This window comes from Budorcas taxicolor, chromosome 14 (assembly GCF_023091745.1).
Source record: "Budorcas taxicolor isolate Tak-1 chromosome 14, Takin1.1, whole genome shotgun sequence".
NCBI lineage: Eukaryota > Metazoa > Chordata > Mammalia > Artiodactyla > Bovidae > Budorcas > Budorcas taxicolor.
In genome coordinates, this window is record NC_068923.1 from 53327796 (window position 1) to 53349678 (window position 21883).

General features: G+C 39.3%; 1 protein-coding gene across 1 annotated transcript in view; it reads left to right on the top strand.

The window, feature by feature from the left end:
• The window catches only part of ZFHX4 (zinc finger homeobox 4), a 185555-nt gene that overhangs the window by 137394 nt on the left and 26278 nt on the right, over window positions 1-21883 (top strand). The window contains exon 4 of the mRNA XM_052651776.1: window positions 13416-13484. Within this exon, the coding sequence (XP_052507736.1) occupies window positions 13416-13484 (69 nt within the window). The remainder of the gene's footprint in view (window positions 1-13415; window positions 13485-21883) is intronic.

Consider the following 21883-nt stretch of genomic DNA (forward strand, 5'->3'; position numbering starts at 1 on the left):
TCATCAGATCAGATGCGTGCTAGTCATGTCAGCTTCTTTGCCACCCCATATTCTGTACCCCGCCAGGCTCCTCTGTCCAGTGGATTTTCCAGGCAAGGATACTAGAGTGGGTTGCCATTTCCTTCTCCAGGATGCTAATAAATCAGTTTAAATCTACATGGCTTGAGGCCAGAGTTCTCATTCCTATTTTATACCTTTCTCAGTGAACTTGCCTTTGTGCAAACACTTACGTATTATCTCTGGTTCATTAAGAACTCCTTCAGAGGAAAAAAATAAATGTTTTTTGTTTTGAGAATGTTTTTGGTGGCTCATATGCTGTAGGTGACTGCAGCATAAGGAATAGTCTAGAAAATTACTCAACTCAATGTCTGTGTATAAATGGAGATTTTTGGAGTTTTTGAGATTGCAGACCTGTATTCTGAAATTTGGCTCATCTGGGAGTTTTTCTCTTAATAGAAGGCTGATAGTGGGAGTTTGGACAAAAGGTTCATTCAGGGTTTTCCATAGGATCTTACCAAAAAACCCAAATGAACTTATTTAGTTCCTTTTAGAACCCAGCACTTTTGTAAATGGCCAAACCACTGTGAAGCAAACAGTCTTTACAATGTGGTTCACATACCATGTTTACTGCAGCATATATAAAACTTGCTTAGAGCTTTAGGAAAAAAAAAAAAAAAGAACTTGCAAACTATATTGTTTAGGAAACCAGTGTTTGGTCTTGTTAACATTTGCTATTTCTAAAACATCTACACAAATAATAGTGATATTGAAAAGATTTAAAACACTAACTCAACTGATGGACGGAGAGTCCATTACATATATAACTATAATCTAAAATGTCAAAATACCAAACATGCAGTCTTTTCTTTGAAAAGCTTCTATTTAGCAGTGTGGACCAAGCCAGAGAAGAATCATCTGTGAACACACCTACTAATTATTCACTGCTAGATGATCTTCCTAGGTGGCACTAGTGGTAAAGAATCCACCTGCCAGTGCAGCAAACTCAAGAGATGAGGGTTTGATCCCTGGGTCAGGAAAATGCCCTGGAGCAGCAAACAGTAACCCACTCAACTATTCTGGCCTGGAGAATCCCATGAACAGAAGAGCCTGGTCCATTGGGTCGCAGAGTCGGACACCACTGAAGTGACGTAGAATGTGGATGCTTTATATTTATTCATTTTACTTCCTCTTATCCCCTGAAATGTGAGTATTTTTGTTTCCATTTTAACATATAGGATCTTAAATTTCAGGGAAGCTAAGTAACTTGGGCTTCCCTGGTGGCTCAGAGGTTAAAGCGTCTGCCTGCAATGTGGGAGACCTGGGTTCTATCCCTGGGTCGGGAAGATCCCCTGGAGAAGGAAATGGCAACTCACTCCAGTAGTCTTGTCTGGAGAATCCCCTGGATGGAGGAGCCTGGTGGGCTACAGTCCATGGGGTCACAAAGAGTCAGACACGACTGTGCGACTTAACTAACTAAGTAACTTGCCTCTTCAAACAGTTAGAAAGGGTGGAGTTGGGATTTAAGCCCGAGTGTATTTGGTTCTTAAGTGAATGGTTGTCTTTTTTGTTGTTGTTGTTGCTTTTCCCTAGTACAAACATATACAAAGGTGTAATCAATATTCTCTTAATGAAACAGTTTTTAAACAATATAAGCTTCTATGGGCCACTTAGCTATAGCTGAAGTGGGCAGTTTCTATGTCACTGATGTCTCACCGTTTATCTTTGCTCAAAATTTCAAACGAAGAGAATGAATCTCAAATAGTTTCCTTTTTCTTTTTTAAAATGACTATTATTTCAACAGAGTTACTTTCTCTGGTTCTCCACAGCCAGAGGGAATGATGGTTTCATACATAATGGTTCCAAAGACATTTGTCCAAGTCACTCATTGAATATGATTGAAGTAAAATCTTGGGAATGATGAAATCATTGGAGATTCCAGAAAGCATTTTTTTTTTTAAGTTTCAAAATTGATTCAACTCTAGAATAGTTGTGGTAATTTTAAAACAAAGCAGTCTTCAGGGAGCAGCACCTATCGTTACGGAAAACTTTGAGATAAAAGTGTGAGCAAATTTACAGAAGTTTCCAAGAACCAAATAATGACTGAGACAAAGAAATGCAAATTCCCGTAGCAGAAATGATATCCTCATGAGGGGTCTTTGATAGAATTAAAGGAAATAGTGATAAAGATGCACTACTGGACATTTATTTTTTTCTATTAAATAACTTCAAAACACTTTTTACCTAATATGAGGCTATTCAGAAAATTTGTCAAATGCGGAGTAGTAATAGAAAGTAGAGGATTAAAAACTAGCTAGGGCTTCCTTGGTTGCTCAGCAGTAAAGAATCCACTTGCCAATGCAGAAGACATGGCTTCAATCCCTGGACTGGGAAGATCCTGGAGAAGGAAATAGCAAACCACCCACATTCTTGCCTGGAAAATCTCTTGGACAGAGGAGCCTTGGCAGGCTATAATCCATGGAGTCCCAAAAGAATTGGATACAATTTAGCAATTAAATAGCAACGAATGAGATAGAAAGCAAGAGGTTGAAATAAGTAGCCAGTGTTCCAACTGAACAAAGGCAATGACTGGGTAGGATTGAGTAGGGTCTGTGGTCTGTATTAGAAGCAAATGTGTTCCCATGTTGATGAGCAAGCTAGGCAATCCAGCATAGTATGCTAAAAAATGAAAATCATTTCAGACAATATAAAGAGAGATTGTGACAAATCCTATAAGGACTTGAGTTTAAATAAGTGGGCAGTTGATTGATATGTAGGAATATTCAGTTATCCCTGAATTATAAGAGAAGTTTGATCTTTTAAATTCAAACAATCAAATAAAATAGAAGCTTAAATAGAGAGATGTATTAGGCACTAGTAAATTTAAGAAAAAATATTTTAGTAACAGTACTTTAAAGTACAAGACATTAAGAGGATATATTAGTAATTTATTGAAACTACCTGATATCAGGAACTTATTAAATTCTTTTGAGGCCCCGTTAACACTGAGGTCATAGATGATTCAAGGAGTAGAAAGAAGTGATTGCATGTTTCTGGCCCAGAGGTGCCAGGAGATACTGCTCCCTTACCATATAAAAATAACTTGTAGGTAAAACCAAACAAGGCAAAATATAGGAGCTTTACTTTTCTAGAAAATAAAAAATTACAAATCCAACTCCATTCAGATAATTGACACTAGAGCATCCAATGCACTTCAGTCTATTACTGCCTAGAAGAAATCATTTAAGAGAAAACACTGCAAATCAACAACGATGATGTTGCCTGGTTACTCAAAGCCATTTGATAGCATGCTGAGTTGCTCAGCTTTTTAGAAGCACATTCTTTGTATCCACATAGGAAAAGGATGGAGAAGACCCCTTGCAACCATTTTTAATTGCAAAGTTGCTTCATCTGGAAAAAGTCTTCTCTTTTGCAATGTATAAGAAAGTGCAGAGGTTTTTATTAAAATGTAAACTACCAGAATAGTAATAAATGTTCAACTTGATACATTCTTCTAAATATGGATATTGTTATGGTAAATCTGCTTTGAAGGCCTTTGAGCTGTTTTTTTAGGAGGTAAGAAACTCAAATGTTTTTAGGCTTCTTGGCTCAGGAGTCCTGGGGGCTGCCTGGAGGCAGCCCTGTCCAGGGGAGAAGACAGAGTTTTGGAATCAGACTCACTCAGTTGAAATCCTACTACCTTTTTCCCACTCTGTGCCTTTGGACAAAAATTACTTAAAACATCTAAGTTTGCTATCTCATCTCTTCCATAAAAGCAGTGGTTTTTCTGTGACAGATTCACTGTGAAGATTAAGGAAATGCATGTAATATGCTTAGCACCTAACAGGTTTTCAACAATTGCTCACTTATTATTTTAAAACTTGAGTATCTTCTAGTATTTTCTCTGTATTCCTGTTCTCTAAGATACTTTCTACAATGAGTCACTGAGATGAGGTAGAGGTGGGAGGGGCTTCAAAAGAAATGGGAGGGGCTAGAAAAGTTGTTGACATGTGTGGATTCTCTTTCAGAATTTGGTCTTTTTCTCCAAGAATAAAATAAGAATGGGTTAACATTCTTTTTTTTTTCTTAAAGGATGAAAGTAAAATGGAACTCAAAATGTTACCTAAGACTACAGAAAGTGTTTTTCTTTCCATTATTTTAGACCTGTTAACTTAATATTTATTCTGTTTGGTGGTATATTCTTCATTTTATGTGCTAAACATTTTACTAAAAATAGTGATACATGATTATTTAATATGTTAACAGATCAACAGGAGGCGTTGAGATGTGTAAATTTTATAAGCCAATACTATCTTAGAGTATACTTGGCAATTTAAATATCCACCCATTATTTTAAAAAAGTCCAGCTTCCACCGACCATGTGCACATGCTTCCTAAACTTACTGATAAGAATATAAAAAGCACATGGCTGTTGCAATAACCAAGTGCAGATTAAATTAGATTTATTCACAAGCCCCAGCACACTTAAACTTAGAATTCTGCTTATGTATCTAGATTGCTTTAAACAATTAAAAATTCTAGATCTTTCCCTGATCATTATATTTGTATGGATTATAGGGTTTTGTTTTTTTTAAGTATTATTGCAATTTGCAGGGGGTGGGATCAAGATTTGCCATATGAGAACTTGATAATTTTTGAACTAAAATTAAATGCCTGAATGTTATCAATTAACTTGAAGAATAAATATTATTCAAATAAGGGAAGGGAAAAAGGAGTAATGAGACTGATAAGCTTATGAGTAGAACTGGCAGGGCAAGGAAAGAGAGAGTGGTAAGGACTTTTCTCTCATAATTAAAAGTAAGAACCCTAAAACTTTAGGTTTTAAGCTTTGCCTTTGGAGATGTAACTATTGGGATTGGTGTAAGAAAAAAAGTGGTTAGCAGAACTCAGGTCAAATGAGAAGAAAATGAACATGAGAAGTAATTACAGTATCAAAAGGAAAGTCACTTCTGTGTTAAAGATGGAGAAGCTCTATACAGTCAGCAAAAACAAGGCAAGGAGCTGACTGTGGCTCAGATCCTGAACTCCTTATTGCCAAATTCAAACTTAAATTGAAGAAAGTAGGGAAAACCACTAGACCATTCAGTTCAGTTCAGTTCAGTTCAGTCATTCAGTCGTGTCTGACTCTTTGCGACCCCATGAATTGCAGCACGCCAGGCCTCCCTGTCCATCACCAACTCCCAGAGTTCACTCAAACTCATGTCCATCAAGTCGGTGATGCCATCCAGCCATCTCATCCTCTGTCAGGTATGACCTAAATCAAATCCCTTATGATTATACAGTGGAAGTGACAAATAGATTCAAGGGATTAGATCTGATAGACTGGCTGAAGAACTATGGACAGAGGTTTGTGACACTGTACAGGAGGCAGTGATCAAGACCAGCCCCAAGGAAAAGAAATGCAAAAAGGAAAAATGGTTGTCTGAGGAGGACTTACAAATAGCTCAGAAAAGAAGAGAAGCTAAAGTCAAAGGAGAAAAGGAAAGACATACCCATTTGAATGCAGAGTTCCAAAGAATAGCAAGGAGAAATAAGAAAGCCTTCCTCAGTGATCAATGCAAAGAAATAGAGGAAAACAATAGAATGGGAAAGACTAGAGATCTCTTCAAGAAAATTAGAGATACCAAGGGAACATTTCATGCAAAGATAGGCACAATAAAGGGCAGAAATGGTATAGACCTAACAGAAGCAGAAGATATTAAGAAGAGGTGGCAAGAATACACAGAAGAACTGTACAGAAAAGATCTTCACGACCAAGATAATCACGATGGTGTGATCACTCATCTAGAGCCAGACATCCTGGAATGTGAAGTCAAGTGGGCCTTAGAAAGCATCACTATGAACAAAGCTAGTGGAGGTGATGGAATTCCAGTTGAGCTATTTCAAATCCTGAAAGATGATGCTGTGAAAGTGTTTCACTCAATATGCCAGCAAATCTGGAAAACTCAGCAGTGGCCACAGGACTGGAAAAGGTCAGTTTTCATTCCAGTCCTAAAGAAGGCAACCAAAAAATGTTCAAACTACCACACAACTGCACTCATCTCACATGCTAGCAAACTAATACTCAAGATTCTCCAAGCCAGATTTCAACAGCACGTGAACCATGAACTTCCAGATGTTCAAGCTGATTTTAGAAAAGGCAGAGGAACCAGAGATCAAATTTCCAACATACACTGAATCATTGAAAAAGCAAGAGAGTTCCAGAAAAATATCTACTTTTGCTTTATTGACTACACCAAAGACTGGCTGTGTGGGATCACAACAAACTAAACTTCTAAAGAGATGGGAATACCAGATCATGTTACCTCCCTCCTAAGAAATGTGTGTGCAGGTCAAGAAACAACAGTTAGAACTGGACATGGAACAACAGACTGGTTTCAAATCGGGAAAGGAGTATGTCAAAGCTGTATATTGTCATCCTGTTTATTTAACTTACATGCATAGTACATCGTGTGAAATGCCGAGCTGGATGAAGCACAAGCTGGAATCAAGATTGCTGGGAGAAATATCAATAACCTCAGATATGCAGATGATACCACCCTTATGGCAGAAAGCGAAGAGGAACTAAAGAGCCTCTTAATGAAAGTGAAAGAAGAGAGTGAAAAAGTTGGCTTAAAACTCAACATTCAGAAAACGAAGATCATCACACCCAGTCCCATCATTTTGTGGTAAATAGATGGGTAAACAATGGAAACAGTGAGAGACTTTATTTTCTTGGGCTCCAAAATCACTGCAGATGGTGACTGCAGCCATGAAATTAAAACATGGTTGCTCTTTGGAAGAAAAGCTATGACCAACCTAGGCAGCATATTAAAAAGCAGACACATTACTTTACCAAAAAGGTCCATTTAGTCAAAGCTATGGTTTTTCCAGTCATCAGGTATGGATGTGAGAGTTGGACTATAAAGAAAGCTGAGTACTGAAGAATTGATGCTTTTGAACTGTGGTGTTGGAGAAGACTCTTAGAGTCCCTTAGACTCCAAGGAGATCCAACCAGTCAATCCTAAAGGAAATCAGTCCTGAATATTCATTGGAAAGACTGATGCTGAAGCTGAAGCTCCAATACTTTGGCCACCTGATGTGAACAACTGACTCATTGGAAAAGACCCTGGTGCTGGGAAATATTGAAGGCAGGAGGAGAAGGGGACGACAGAGGATGAGATGGTTGGATGGCATCACCAACTTGATGGACATGAGCTTGGAAAAGGCTCTGAGAGTTGGTGATGAACAGGAAATCCTGGTGTGCTGCAGTCCATGGGGTTGCAAGACTTGGACATGCCTAAGCAACTGAACTGAACTGACATCATTTTGGTTAAGAGAGCTTTTGTTGTTGTTTACTGGTCCAACTCGTTGTGACCCCACAGGTTGTAGCCTGCTAGGCTTCCCTGTCCTTGGCTATCTCCTAGAGTTTGCTCAGATTCATGGACATTGAGTCAGTGATGCTATCTAACCATCTCATCCTCTGCTGCCCTCTTCTCATCTTGCCTTCAATCTTTGTCCCAGCATCAGGGTCTTTCCCAGTGAGTCGGCTCTTCGCAGCAGGAGGCTAAAGTAGGAGTTTCAGATTCCTGAATAAAACTGTATGGATTCAAATCATAGCTCCACCACTTGCTTGGGGCATCCTAACACATATAAAGGGCATCAATCAGCCTCAGATACTGTAAAATGTTAGTGGTAGTGATGGTGGTTGTAATATACTATACAATCTGACTGTTCATACTATAATCAATATACTGTTCCTCAGAAAATGCAGTAATTACTCCTACCTTGTGTTAATAAAAATAATTTGATCCCATTTTCAAATATGTGATCATCACCAAATGGACAGAATAGAGTAAAATACTAGATGAATTGTCAGTGGTATTATTCTTAAATAGTATTAAGTAAGAAAGGTCAGGTGCTGAAGAACACCAATTAGTAATCTAATTAAATAGCCAGGAAAAGAGACAGATCATGTTAACAGCAGTCAGATTTGTTATTACAGAGCAATTATTAAAGTGAAATATTGAAAGATGCTATATATCATTACTAAGCTTTAAACATGTCATTTTACACAGGCAGAAAAGTATAGATTAATCAGTTCACTTGATAAGTTAAAAGCTCCTTTATTAAAATATTTATATCATTTGTATAAAGAAGGCAGCACTGTTGAGGATATAAAAAGAATTATATGGCATACTGCACTGTGAAAGAAGTGAAAAGTGTTACTTGAATGGTCGTGTCCAACTCTTTGTGACCCTATGGGACTGTAGCCCTCTAGGCTCCACTGTCCATGGGATTCTCCAGAAAGAATACTGGAGTGGAATAGCTATTCCCTTCTCCAGGGGATCTTCCCGACCCAGGGATCAAACCCGAGACTCCCACATTACAGGCAGATCTTTACCATCTGAGCCACCAGGGAAGCCCCAAGAATCCTGGAGTGGGTAGCCATCATTGTATTCCCTTATAAAATTATTTAAACAAGCCATTCTCTTCAGAACAGTCTCCATAATTGTGAGATTAAATAACAGATTTTGGTTTTGACATTTTATACTTTCCATAAGGGCTTCCCAGGTGGCTCAATGATATAAAGAATCCACCTGCTAGTGCAGGAGATGAGTTCAATCTCTAGATCAGGAAGATGTCCTGGAGGAGGAAATGGCAACTATTCCAGTATCCTTGCCTGGAAGATCCCATGGACAGAGGAGTATGGTGGGCTGCAATCCAAGGGGCGGCAAACAGTCAGACGCAACAGCAGCTAAACACACACACACACACATTTCCTTAAATCACTATCAAATGAAAAGATTTCTATGTGGCAGCAAAGTGTTTGGTTACAGTTTGTATTTAAGGAATATAATATTTTATGAAATATCAGAGTTTTCATAGGACTAGTGAAAATTTCTTTCTTACCTACCTCCTCCTTCAACTCCCCCAAATCCTCATATTCTTAGTTTGCTAGATTTCATGAAGATAGGAAAACCTTTATAGACTCCTAAATACTGTGGTAGTGGACATATCCAAAATTTCACAGACATTTTTACCAGGCAGACCTAGGTTTTATTTCAAGCTCTGTCAGTTTCGAACTTGGGGACCTGGAGCAAATGAGCTTAACCTCTTTGAGCCTCTAGACTCATGATTTGTAAATAAAGATTAATCATTGCCTCCTGATTTTATTGTGAAGGTTCACTTCAGTTCAGTCACTCAGTCATGTCCAACTCTCTGTGAACCCCATGGACTGCAGCACGCCAGGCCTGCCTGCCCATCACCAACTCCTAGAGTTTATTCAAACTCATGTCCACTGAGTCAGTGATGCCATCCAACCATCTCATCCTCTGTCGTCCCCTTCTCCTCCCACCTTCAATATTTCCTAGCATCAGGGTCTTTTCAAATGAGTTGGCTCTTCACATCACATGGCCAAAGTATTCGAGTTTCAGCTTCAACATCAGTCCTTCCAATGAATATTCAGGAATGATTTCCTTTAGGATTGACTGGTTGGATCTCCTTGCAGTCCAAGGGACTCTCAAGAGTCTTCTCCAACACCACAGTTCAAAAGCATCAATTCTTCGGTGCTCAGCTTTCTTTATAGTCCAACTCACACATCCATATATGACTACTGGAAAAACCATAGCCTGGACTAGATGGACCTCTGTTGGCAAAATAACATCTCTGCTTTTTAATATGTTGTCTAGGTTGGTCATAACTTTTCTCCCAAGGAGTAAGCATCTTTTAATTTCATGGCTGCAGTCACCATCCGCAGTGATTTTGGAGCCCCCAAAAATAAAGTCTGACACTGTTTCTACTGTTTCTCCATCTGTTTGCCATGAAGTGATGGGACCAGATGCCATGATCTTGGTTTTCTGAATGTTGAGTTTTAAGCCAACTTTTTCACTCTCCTCTTTCACTTTCATCAAGAACAAAGAGGCTCTTTAGTTCTTCTTCACTTTCTGCCATAAGGGTGGTATCATCTGCATATCTGAGGTTATTGATATTTCTCCTGGCAATCTTGATTCCAGCTTGTGCTCCATCTAGCCCAGCATTTCTCATGATGTACTCTGCATAGAAGTTAAATAAGCATGGTGACAATATACAGCCTTGACGTACTCCCTTTCCAATTTGGAACCAGTCTGTTGTTCCATGTCCAGTTCTAACTGTTGCTTCCTGACCTGCATACAGATTTCTCAAGAGGCAGGTCAGGTGGTCTGGTATTCCCATCTCTCTCAGAATTTTCCACAGTTTATTGTGATCCACACAGTCAAAGGCTTTGGCATGGTCAATAAAACAGAAATAAATGTTTTTCTGGAACTCCTTTGCTTTTTTGATGATCCAGCGGATGTTGGCAATTTGATCTCTGGTTCCTCTGTCTTTTCTGAAACCAGGTTGAACATCTGCAAGTTCATGGTCACGTATTGTTGAAGCCTGGCTTAGAGAATTTTAAGGATTACTTTGCTAGCGTGTGAGATGAGTGCAATTGTGTGGTAGTTTGAGCATTCTTTGGCATTGCCTTTCTTGGGGATTGGAATGAAAACTGACCTTTTCCAGTCCTGTGGCCACTTCTGTTTTCCAAATTGCTGGCATATTGAGTGCAGCACTTTCACAGCATCATCTTTGAGGATTTGAAGTAGCTCAACTGGAATTCCATCACCTTCACTAGCTTACATGAAGGTTACATGACTGCTTTTACACAAATAGTTTACCACAGTACCTGGCAGAGATGGAAACTTAATAAATTTGTCATTGTGTTCTTTTTATTATCATAAATCTTTGAAAAGTAGCAATCCTTTGATCAAATTTACTTAGATACTGTTTCTTGTTGTTCAGTCACTACTGATGTCTATTTGAACAAATCTGTTTGATACACTGAAGTGTGTATGTGTGTGCAATGGTAAGATTATTTGATAAAATAGGATTGTTTTTCCCTAGAAAAGAGGCAAAGAAATTATTTTAAGCACAATATTTATATGTATATATGGTGGTGATGGTTTAGTTACTCAGTTGTGTCCAACTCTTTGGGACCCCAAGGACCATAGCCTGCCAGGCTGCCCTATGCATGGGATTTCCCAGGCAGGAATATTTAAGTGGATTGCCATTTCCTTCTCCATATGTATATGTAAGAGGACTTACTTGTTTTTGGTATATTTGAGAAAGCTTTGAATTTATAGAGTCCTAAGGCTCCTGGGAAGCTTTCATAAAATTCTCATCTTGAGATTCATCTGTTTCAGGATATAGGGTGTAATGTAATATTTTGAATAAAGGTGTCCTAGGTGATGCAAAGAGTCAGCTCATTGGAAAAGACCCTAAAGCTGGGAAACATTGGGGGCAGGAGGAGAAGGGGCAACAGAGGATGAGATGGTTGGATCCATCATGGACTCAATGGAGGTGAGTTTGAGCAAACTCTGGGATATAGTGAAGGACAGGGAAGCCTGGCTTGCTGCAGTCCATGAGGTCACAAAGAGTCAGACATGACTTAGCGACTGAACAACAAGGTGACTTTGATATTCTTCACTCTCTCCTTGATCGAGAATATGTTAAAATGAAATTTCTTAAGGAACTCACAATTTATTGAGTAAACAGACATAGATCACATATTATTGCAATGTATCAGAAGCGCTGAGACGTATAAAAGCTAATCGTTATGCAAGCAAAGAGGAAGTGACCCTTGCTTTGGGTTTTGAGGGATGAATGAGAGTTCAACAGAAGAACAAAAAAATTTCAAAAAATAAAATGAACAATATTGATCAAGGTATAACGAAGCAAGAAGTTGCCAGGAGGAAAAAGTGGGCTTCTTGAGTGATCTATTGATTAGACATCAATGCTGTGATCTATTTGGAAGTTATTCCTCAATTCTTTTTTCTCAAGACTAACTTAAGATATAGTTACAAGATAATTGTTCTTTTGTTGTTGTTGGTATCATTGTTGGGAATGGGTACTGTGTATTTATTATGATTGTATTGTTTTTAAACAGTTTACCAACAAAAGCCAAAGATCTTGTATGTAGCAGGAGAAACAATTAGTGAACGTAATAATAGTGCTTTGGTGTGCACTTCTATTTTCAAGGTTAATTATTTGTTTAATTAAAACCTTCAGAATCAACCACAGATGCTATTGCCGAGAAATATTAGATAAACTCGAGTCTCTTTGGCAGTGTAAGAATTGTATAACAACTTTTTTATCCTCTCAGTAATATATGAGCTTTTCTTACTTTGAAGTCCATATCACATTTTACCTTTATTTGTGTTGTTGTTTTCTCTTACAGTTGCTGATTATCTGTGTCACTATTTCTGCATTTTACAAATGAGGAAATCAGGGCTTAGAGAGGTTAAGTAATATACTTGAGGGTTCCCTTACCTGGAAAGTGCTAGAACTCTGATTTTTACTCAAGCAATTCTGTTTTCTTGAAAGATAGTTCTTGAGATATTATGAGAGATTAGACTGGAAAGACATGGAATTCCAGGCAGGGAAATTGTTGTGGAGGCTATTGAAATGATCAGGAAAGACACAATGACAGAGAAATAGAGAAACAGACATGAAAGGTACATTGTAAAATGAAATGAATGACAAGCGTTGAATTGATGTAGAGAAAAAATAAGGTGTTGAAGGTGATTCCGGAAGTCTTGTTTATCACAGATTCTCCTACAACAGGGAACTCGAAGAGCAGAGTTGGAACTTAGGACTTGGGCGTGAATTTAGCAAACCAGGATGTTGTCAACACTTCTGCTCTGGGGCTCAAATAGATCAGAATAAGGATGTGGATTTATTGATGACCTGAACTTATTCTTCAGTTTTCTTCAAGTACTTGTTTTCCGTTTTGGTCTCTCACATCATCTCTCCTATATTGTGTTAGTTGCTCAATTGTGTCCAACTATTTGCGACCCCATGGACTGTAGCCGGCCAGGCCCCTCTGACCATGGAATTCCTTAGGCAAGAATACTGGAGTGGGTTCCCATGCCCTTTTCCAGAGGATTGTCCAGATTCAGGGATTGAACCCAGATCTGCATTGCAGGCAGATTCTTTCCTATATGAGGTAACAGGGAATTGTATATTGAGGGGTTTTCTTTCTTTTATTTTTTAGATAGAGAAATAAAACTATGCTCCCAGTTTTATGCAATGTACCATTGTCATTATAACATGTAGGCTTGGCCAAATAACCAAATGAGAAAAATCTGAATGAGCCTTTCCTGTTTCCATATTTTATTCTCTATGATTGTATTTGTTGTGTGTGGCTGATCATGAGAATGAGATCTAGGCTTACTATTCTTTTGACTCATTTGGCCAGCCACTAGGGTGTAAGGTGTGCCAGCGAATTCTACCTGGTGCTTATCTCTTTGAAAGTCAAATTTGGGGTTCTGTGGTATTGACTGACACTGCAGAGCTGACCGTGGTGTGCTGACTACCTTTCATTCTGATGTCCTCTGCAGAAACTGCCTCTTTGGGAGCCAGGACCTGTGAGGATGATCTTACAGAGCAGCAGTTGAGAGCAGCCTCAGGTAATTTGTCTTATTCTTGTCTGTTTTAAATGAGTTACATTTGTTACTCTCATAATCTATGAAATAAACTCTCTGGAACTGCCCTAGCTAGAACTGATCAAATCACACAAAAAATTTAAATCCTATATAGAGTATATCAAAATTATATATAATAAATGTATAATAAAAAATTAAATATAGTCAAATTTGGATGCATATGTAAAGGAAATTCTCAGAGAACAAATAACTTCTGCTGGATAATTTCTCACATCTACATTTATACACAATGACATTTTTTACATAAATGGGTGGTTTTATACAACGTGAAAGTCAGTAAGCTGGGTATTATTTCTCCCCCAAGTCAAACAACCTGGATGCTGGAAGTTAGTTTTGGTAATGAGTTGATTGGATTTTTACAACTGTGTCAACACAATCACTGGCTCCTATGATTTGCATGCTTAAGTGTGTGTTAAAAAATGGAGGCTATGCCTTTTTAGCTGCATTATATTCACATAGTTTAAGAGGAATTTCATCCATGTTGCTATAATATACCTCATTTATTTCTGCTATAAAATGATCCCAGTTTTCAGATTTACACAATTGGAATAATAATGTCAATACAGAACAAAAAATGATTATAAAAAGTCCCTCACATTTATAATGGGGTTTTGAAATATGTTTTAACATTTCAAGTGAAACCATCCCTCCAATATAAAGTCATGACTTCCCTCTTTAAAAATTTTTAAAAGTAAAGTTTACCTTCACCTATCCCTATCTCATGCAAAGAGTTGACTCATTAGAAAAGACCCTGATGCTGGGAGGGATTGAGGGCAGGAGGAGAAGGGGACAACAGAGGATGAGATGGCTAGATGGCATCATGGACTCGATACACATGAGTTTGGGTGAACTCCAGGAGTTGGTGATGGACAGGGAGGCCTGGGGTGCTGCGATTCATGGGGTCGCAAAGAGTCAGACATGACTGAGCGACTGAAATGAACTGAACTGAACTGAACTGAATGCCTATCTCATGAATACTTTTTTTAAATTTATAAATCATTATTTATTTTTCATCTTATGTTACTTTTCCATAGAAAACCAGAGAATATATTTAAAATAAATTAGCATAAACTCAGTTTATCTTCCTCAGTTCAAGCCAAAAAAAAAATTGCATTAATGACTAGGTTGAAAATAATAGGGCAAAAATCAAAACTATCAGAAACATATCAAACTAAAAAGAGATCACTACCTGTCAACATATTTGTTTTATAAACAAAGACATCAAAATTTATATCTTCAACCTTTCTGAGAAGCTTTATATTTAGATACTCCCATGCCTTCTGGATAGTTTCATGGAGATGTTCTACAAAGAAATCAAATATAACAAATTCCAAATTGAGCTCTCCTCTGCAAACCATTTCTTCTCCTCTTTGATCTTAATTGATTATATCATACCATAGTCCTCATTACCCCAAGTAGGAAAACTCAGAATCATCAATTTACTCAAAATTGCCAGGAACTGTTGGGCATAAGTTTTGAATAAGGCTGATTAGTTCTCTCATTTTTAGATGGTTCATGTGTATGTGCCAAATCACTTCAGCCGTGTCTGACTCTTTGCAACCTGATGGACTTGTAGCCCTCTAGGCTCCTCTGTCCATGAGATTCTCTAGGCAAGAATACTGGAGTGGGTTGCCATTTCCTTCTCCAGGGGATCTTCCCAACCCAGAGATGGAACCCAAGTCTCTTATGTCTCCTGCATTGGCAGACAAGTTCTTTATCACTAGGGCCACCTGGGAAGCCCTTTTAGATGTTATTTCTATACAAATAAATTAGTTATTTTCAAATTTCAACAAATATGATGAAGGAAGTAGAGCAGAGATTTTCAAAGTGTGGACCCATTACAGACAGCATCAGTACAATATGGGAACTGGAAAGAATGCAGATTCTTAGGCCCTATCCCAGACTTACTGTATCAGAAGCACTAAAGATGGGGCCCAGCAGTCTAGAGTTTAACATGCCCTCCAGGTGACAGTGATTCCCACTTAAGTCTGGGGCCTCCACATGTCTGACTGGTGAGGTGCTATATTAGAAACAGTGATCAGAGAAATTCTCTAAGGGAATGACAGGTAAGTTGAGTACAAAATGATAAGGAGCAAATTAGGGGAAACACATTACACAGAGGGAAGAGGTCGGTCATATTCTGTGAAGAGAAAGAAGGGTAGTGTGGAGAGAGATGAGTGAAGAGGAGAGCAATGTAAGGTGAAGTCACAGAGGTAAACAGAGGCCTGATCAGTATAACCACAGTGGAGAGTTCCTGTGTTATTTTAAACAAAATAGGAAGCCATGGCAGGGCTCAAACGGTAGAATGGCTCGATTTTATTAAGGTGTGCTGAATAAATTGTGGGGAAGCAAGAGCAAGTCTTTCCCAGTAATGAGACCATTGCAAGCTACAGGTAAGCAGTTAACGGTACTGGCAATGAAAATGAAAAGAAATAGATGGATTTACTGTATACAAGATATCCTGGAATTGGAATTAATAAGACTTGCTGATAGCTTGGTGTGCACATAAGAAGGAGAAAGAAGTCAGTGGTGAGCCTTGCTTTTGGTGAATGGTGGTACCATTCACTGAGATGGTAGAGACTGGGGAGAAACAGAGTGCACTGAAAGGTGATCAAGAGCGCTGATTTGACATATTAAGTTTGATATGCCTTTCAGACATCCAAATGGAGGTGCAAAATTTAAACCAGTGGACCTGGATGAAGTTATCTAGGGATATCGTTCTGTTTAGTCAGTTCAGTCGCTCAGTCGTGTCCGACTCTTTGCGACCCATGAATCGCAGCACGCCAGGCCTCCCTGTCCATCACCAACTCCCCGAGTTCACTCAGACTCACGTCCATTGAGTCCGTGATGCCATCCAGCCATCTCATCCTCTGTCGTCCCCTTCACCTCCTGCCCCCAGTCCCTCCCAGCATCAGAGTCTTTTCCAATGAGTCAACTCTTCGCATGAGGTGGCCAAAGTACTGGAGTTTCAGCTTTAGCATCATTCCTTCCAAAGAAATCCCAGGGCTGATCTCCTTCAGAATGGACTGTTTGTATCTCCTTGCAGTCCAAGGGACTCTCAAGAGTCTTCTCCAACACCACAGTTCAGAAGCATCAATTCTTCGGCGCTCAGCTTTCTTCACAGTCCAACTCTCACATCCATACATGACCACAGGAAAAACCATAGCCTTGACTAGACAGACCTTAGTCAGCAAAGTAATGTCTCTGCTTTTGAATATGCTATCTAGGTTGGTCATAACTTTTTTTCTAAGGAGTAAGCATTTTTTAATTTCATGGCTGCAATCACCATCTGCAGTGCTTTTGGAGCCCCCCAAAATAGTCTGACACTGTTTCCACTGTTTCTCCATCTATTTCCCATGAAGTGATGGGACCGGATGCCATATCTTCGTTTTCTAAATGTTGAGCTTTAAGCCAACTTTTTCACTCTCCACTTTCACTTTCATCAAGAGGCTTTTTAGTTCCTCTTCACTTTCTGCCATTAGGGTGGTGTCATCTGCATATCTGAGGTTATTGCTATTTCTCCCGGCAATCTTGATTCCAGCTTGTGTTTCTTCCAGTCCAGCGTTCCTCATGATGTACTCTGCATATAAGTTAAATAAGCTGGGTGACAATATACCGCCTTGACGTACTCCTTTTCCTATTTGGAACCAGTCTGTTGTTCCATGTCCAGTTCTAACTGTTGCTTCCTGACCTGCATACAGATTTCTCAAGATTCCGCAAATCCAACATTCTTTGTGAATAAGAAAACAGGACTTAGGACGAATGCTGGAGACATTCCAATATTTAGATTTTTAATGGAGGAGTCCCCAGCAAAGTGGAATAAGAAAGAACTTTCAGAGGGGTATGGCATCACAATAGTCTGAGTCAATGAAATTCAAGAAAGGGAGTTTTTCAAGGAGAAAGGAGTAGTAACTAACATCTTTAGAGCAAAGTCAAGTAAGATGCAAAGTGGCCATTGGATTTCACAGCATGGAAGTCATCAGTGGCTTTGAGAAGAGCAATAGATGTGGAGCCAGGCCAGCGATGGTTGAATAATGAACATGATTGAGTAGAGAGAGAAAATTTAAACCAAAACAAAACCACTCAAACCAGACCAAAACCAAACAAATGCTTCTTTTAGGTTTAATTGAATGCGAATAGAGGAAGGCAATAGAGTTTAGATTCCTCTTTTTCTTTTCCCAATTTTGCTTCCTAAATGGAACTCAGTGTTCCAGGTAACAAGTTCTGCCTGCCTTCTGTAATTCCAGCCCTGGGGTTGGTTCTTCTGGAACACTGACAAATAAGGCAATCACTGTTTTCAGTAAATGTGTACCTATTAGGGGAAGTAGGTAATACTGATTTCCATATGCTAACTTGTTTTACACTAATGCACAAGAAAAAGAAAAAAAAAAATTTATCCAGAAACACTAATCTTAGTTCAGCATTCAGGGAAGACTTTTTGGAGAAAGAAGCAATTAAAAGAGAAGGGGGACATATGTAGACCTATGGTTAATTCATGTTGATGCATGACAGAAATCAAACCACTATTGTAAAGCAATCATCAATCAATTAAAAATAACTAAATTGGTGGTCAGAAGGTAAAGCATCTGCCTGCAATGCAGGAGACCTGAGTTCAATCCCTGGGTCAGGAAGATCCCTTGGAGAAGAAAATGGCGACCCACTCCAGTACTCTAGCCTGGAAAATTCCATGGATGGAGGAGCCTGGTGGGCTACAGTCCATGGGGTCGTAAAGAGTTGGACGGGACTGAGTGACTTCACTTTCACTTTCTCTCTAATATAAAAAGCAATTAAGAGTAATAATACAGGTAGCATTTTAAATACTTATTTTGGGTTAAGCTCTGTGCTAATTTTTATACATTATAACAAATCTATGAAGTAAGTAGCATTAGCTCCATTTTTATATATGATAAAAATGACATTTGCCAAGCTAAACTTAAAAGATGGGAGTTAAATACAGTGAAGAAAAGTCATTCTAGAAAAGACAAGAAACAGAACAGTGTTTCTTATAGAAAGGAAGTAGGCATCAATGACTGTTGTGTGTTCATGAAATGTGATCTTGGACCAAGAGCATTAACATCATCTGGAACTTGGAGATGTAAATTCTCTGACTACCAGAGTCAGAATTTGTAGGGCTAGAGCCCAGCGATCTGTGATTTAACCAGTCTTCCAGGTGATTCTGGTGCCCTGAAATTTGAGACTGTTCTCAAGTTAAGTGCCAGGTAGGAAGTGAAGAAAGATGAGACTGGAGTGATAGACAGAGACTAGCTATTCTTGCCCTGTTCAGAAGATTGAGCTTTTTCTTTATTTAATGGCAGTCACTGAAAGATGTTGCATAGAGAAGTCAGATTTAAGTAGGTCATACAAAGGATAGATTTTGAGGGAGTAGAGCTGAACAGGGAGACAAAAGAGGGGCACAAGAAGGAATTCTTGTAAGCCAAGTGTCTAGAATTGATGCTCCACGTGAAAAACTAAAGATGTTTCAGTTGCTATCCTTCGCTTCCTCTTTCAGTTCAGTTCAGCTCAGTTGCTCAGTCGTCTCTGACTCTTTGCGACCCCATGAATCGCAGCACGCCAGGCCTCCCTGTCCATCACCAACTCCCTGAGTTCTCTCAAACTCACATCCATCGAGTCGGTGATGCCATCCAGCCATCGCATCCTCTGTTGTCCCCTTTTCCTCCTGCCTCCAATCCCTCCCAGCACCAGAGTATTTTCCAATGAGTCAACTCTTCGCATGAGGTGTCCAAAATACTGGAGTTTCAGGTTTAGCATCATTCCTTCCAAAGAACACCCAGGGCTGATCTCCTTTAGAATGGACTGGTTGGATCTCCTTGCCGTCCAAGGGACTCTCAGGAGTCTTCTCCAACACCACACCATGGGCTTAAAAAGTATGTGGTGGTTTCCTTAGAAGACTCAGAGGGTTCCCAAACCCAATTGTATAATAAAGCAATAGGAACAAAACTGACTGGTGTTTAGATCATAGAGACAGCACGAAGCAGATTTGGGGTCTCCTGCATTGTAGGCAGATTCTTTACCAGCTGAGCTACCAGGGAAGCCCTATAACAATGCAAAGGGAAGTTAATTGTACTGTTATAAGACTATAATATTATTTTGTCTTCTTCCTATTATTTTGAAATGTTTTATCATTTATTTGAAAATCAGGAAGTTCTACTGGACCTAATGCACATTTGAATTATATCATAAAATTTAACATATGAACACTCTGTTTTCCATGAGGCAAAATAATTGAAATATACACAGTGTGAATATAACTATTTTATGAAATGCTATACTTTCATTATTATTACATATAATATATTGAAGAAATTTATTGATGAAAATGAAAACTGCTTTAGCATCTTTATTTTGGAATTTTCTGTAATTTTCCTCAGTTCTAAGACATCCCTTTAATATATTTCATGCTGTATACTTTTTTCCTTTTTTCATAAAATTCTCTTCCTTTTTTCATAAAATGTAAGCATCTTACATTTTACAGCATTTTACAGTTGAGGAAATGTGGTACTTGAAAATGAGAATGTAGCCAACTCTTACCCTTCACCCCAAATCCAACCTACAAGGTTTTCTAGGAGAAAGTGGTTTCTCCACCCTAATACTCTTGACTGTAAAGCCTATTTATAAGAGAATGTCAAATTTATTTCGAAAACTCTCCTGAAAAACGAAAGTGACCTTTTTCTCCTGACTTGGAGGAAACTTTATGGCGTACAAAAGTTACTCTTTGATTCTTTTTTGCCTGATTAAAAATTCGCCAAGTTCTATGGCTCCAAAGAGCCCTACCTGTAATAAACAGCTTTCGCCTTGGAAACCACAAAACAGGTCTGAATTGCTGGAGCATTAGAGCTAATTGCCTGCCTACTTCAAAGGAAGAACCAGAAAAGGCGGAGGGGGGCCCGAAGTCACAGAAGCCGAGGGAGTGCGGGCAAATCCACCCTGGAGGTTATGAGCTGTGGCTTGGAGGAGCCGGGCAAAGTTATGGCCTCAGAACTGCTGTTTGCGATTAAGTTGATGGGGAGCGTCTATCCCACAATCTCTCCCCGCTGCTGACACAGAGTCTTTGTTCACATTCAGATTTCTCAAACTGTTGCCAGGGTCAGGCTGGGGTCAGACACCACCGTGATGTATAGAAGAACTTGTCTGGGAATTTCTCTCACACTTAAGACACATACCAGAGGATCCTGCAGAAACCGTCTGATGAGACGCAGACGGTACTGGAGTTTCTCTTTTCCTACCTTCATAATTTTCGTTTTCTTCTCCTGACGCGCAATGTTTTATGAACAGGAGTGGCGCTAGCCCTTACCATTTTATGTCCCCTCAAGATAAGGACGCTCAGTAGCACTCTGATGCTTCGTTTTCCAGCCTGGGGGGGAAAGGTCTAGTAAATCTGCTCCCAGTAGTCTCGCACCCCTTCCCTGGGACGAATTTGAGAAGGAATTGCCACGGGCTGTCGCGTAGGTTGCAGGCCTGACACTGGATGGTCGAGTCACGTGTGTGGACTTGGGAGGGGAGAAGGGGGAACACCACCTAATCCTGGTATGATTTCAGTCTCCCTAACGGAGCCAGGCCACGGTCCCCACCCAGCCTAGCCCCCTGCTGGAAGGAGGAGGCCTGGGTTTGATCACCTCTTATCACTGAAGGGTGAAAGCAGGCCAGGAGAAGGGTTGATTCATCTTCAAGTACAATTTTCATGTGTATTTGCCTGAAAGGGAAGTTACTCCCGAACCCTCCAATGACTGACCTCTCCCTGAAGACCACCCCTGCATTTTGGTGCAACACCAACGTGTATCTATGGAGTCAGTAGATTTGCATGGTGCCTTTGAGGACTTCCGGTTGAAACGAACTCTGATTTCACATGTTTTAAACATCCTTGTTTTCAAACTTGGAGTCTTTCTTTGGAGTTTCTGCCATTGAGCCCAGAACCAACCCCCATCCTGTTGTCTTCTGGTCTCATAGTGGTAGAGCATGGCTGGCAAGTGAAACACTAAATAGCAATTTTTTTTTTCTTTTTGGTGCTCAGCTGCTACATATGACAGTGGATATTTCATTCTGCTGTCAGAACATTATTAAAAAAACATGGGGTGTGGAGAGGGCCACGATTTCCCCTTTCAATCACTATAGCATTTGCAATGAAAATTTTATGCAGTGTGTAATTTTCAGTTAATGCTTGACACTTAAAATGTCCAGAGTCGCATTTTGTATGGTTCTTGAAGGGTTAATTGTATCATGTTCTCTGCATAAAAGCTCTGCTTATCAAAAGCAAATAGAAGAGTGTATGCAAATGGATGTCAATGACCTTTTGCCTTTCCAGGGTTAATTTATATGGTCATTAAAGATTTTATGAAATTGAGGAG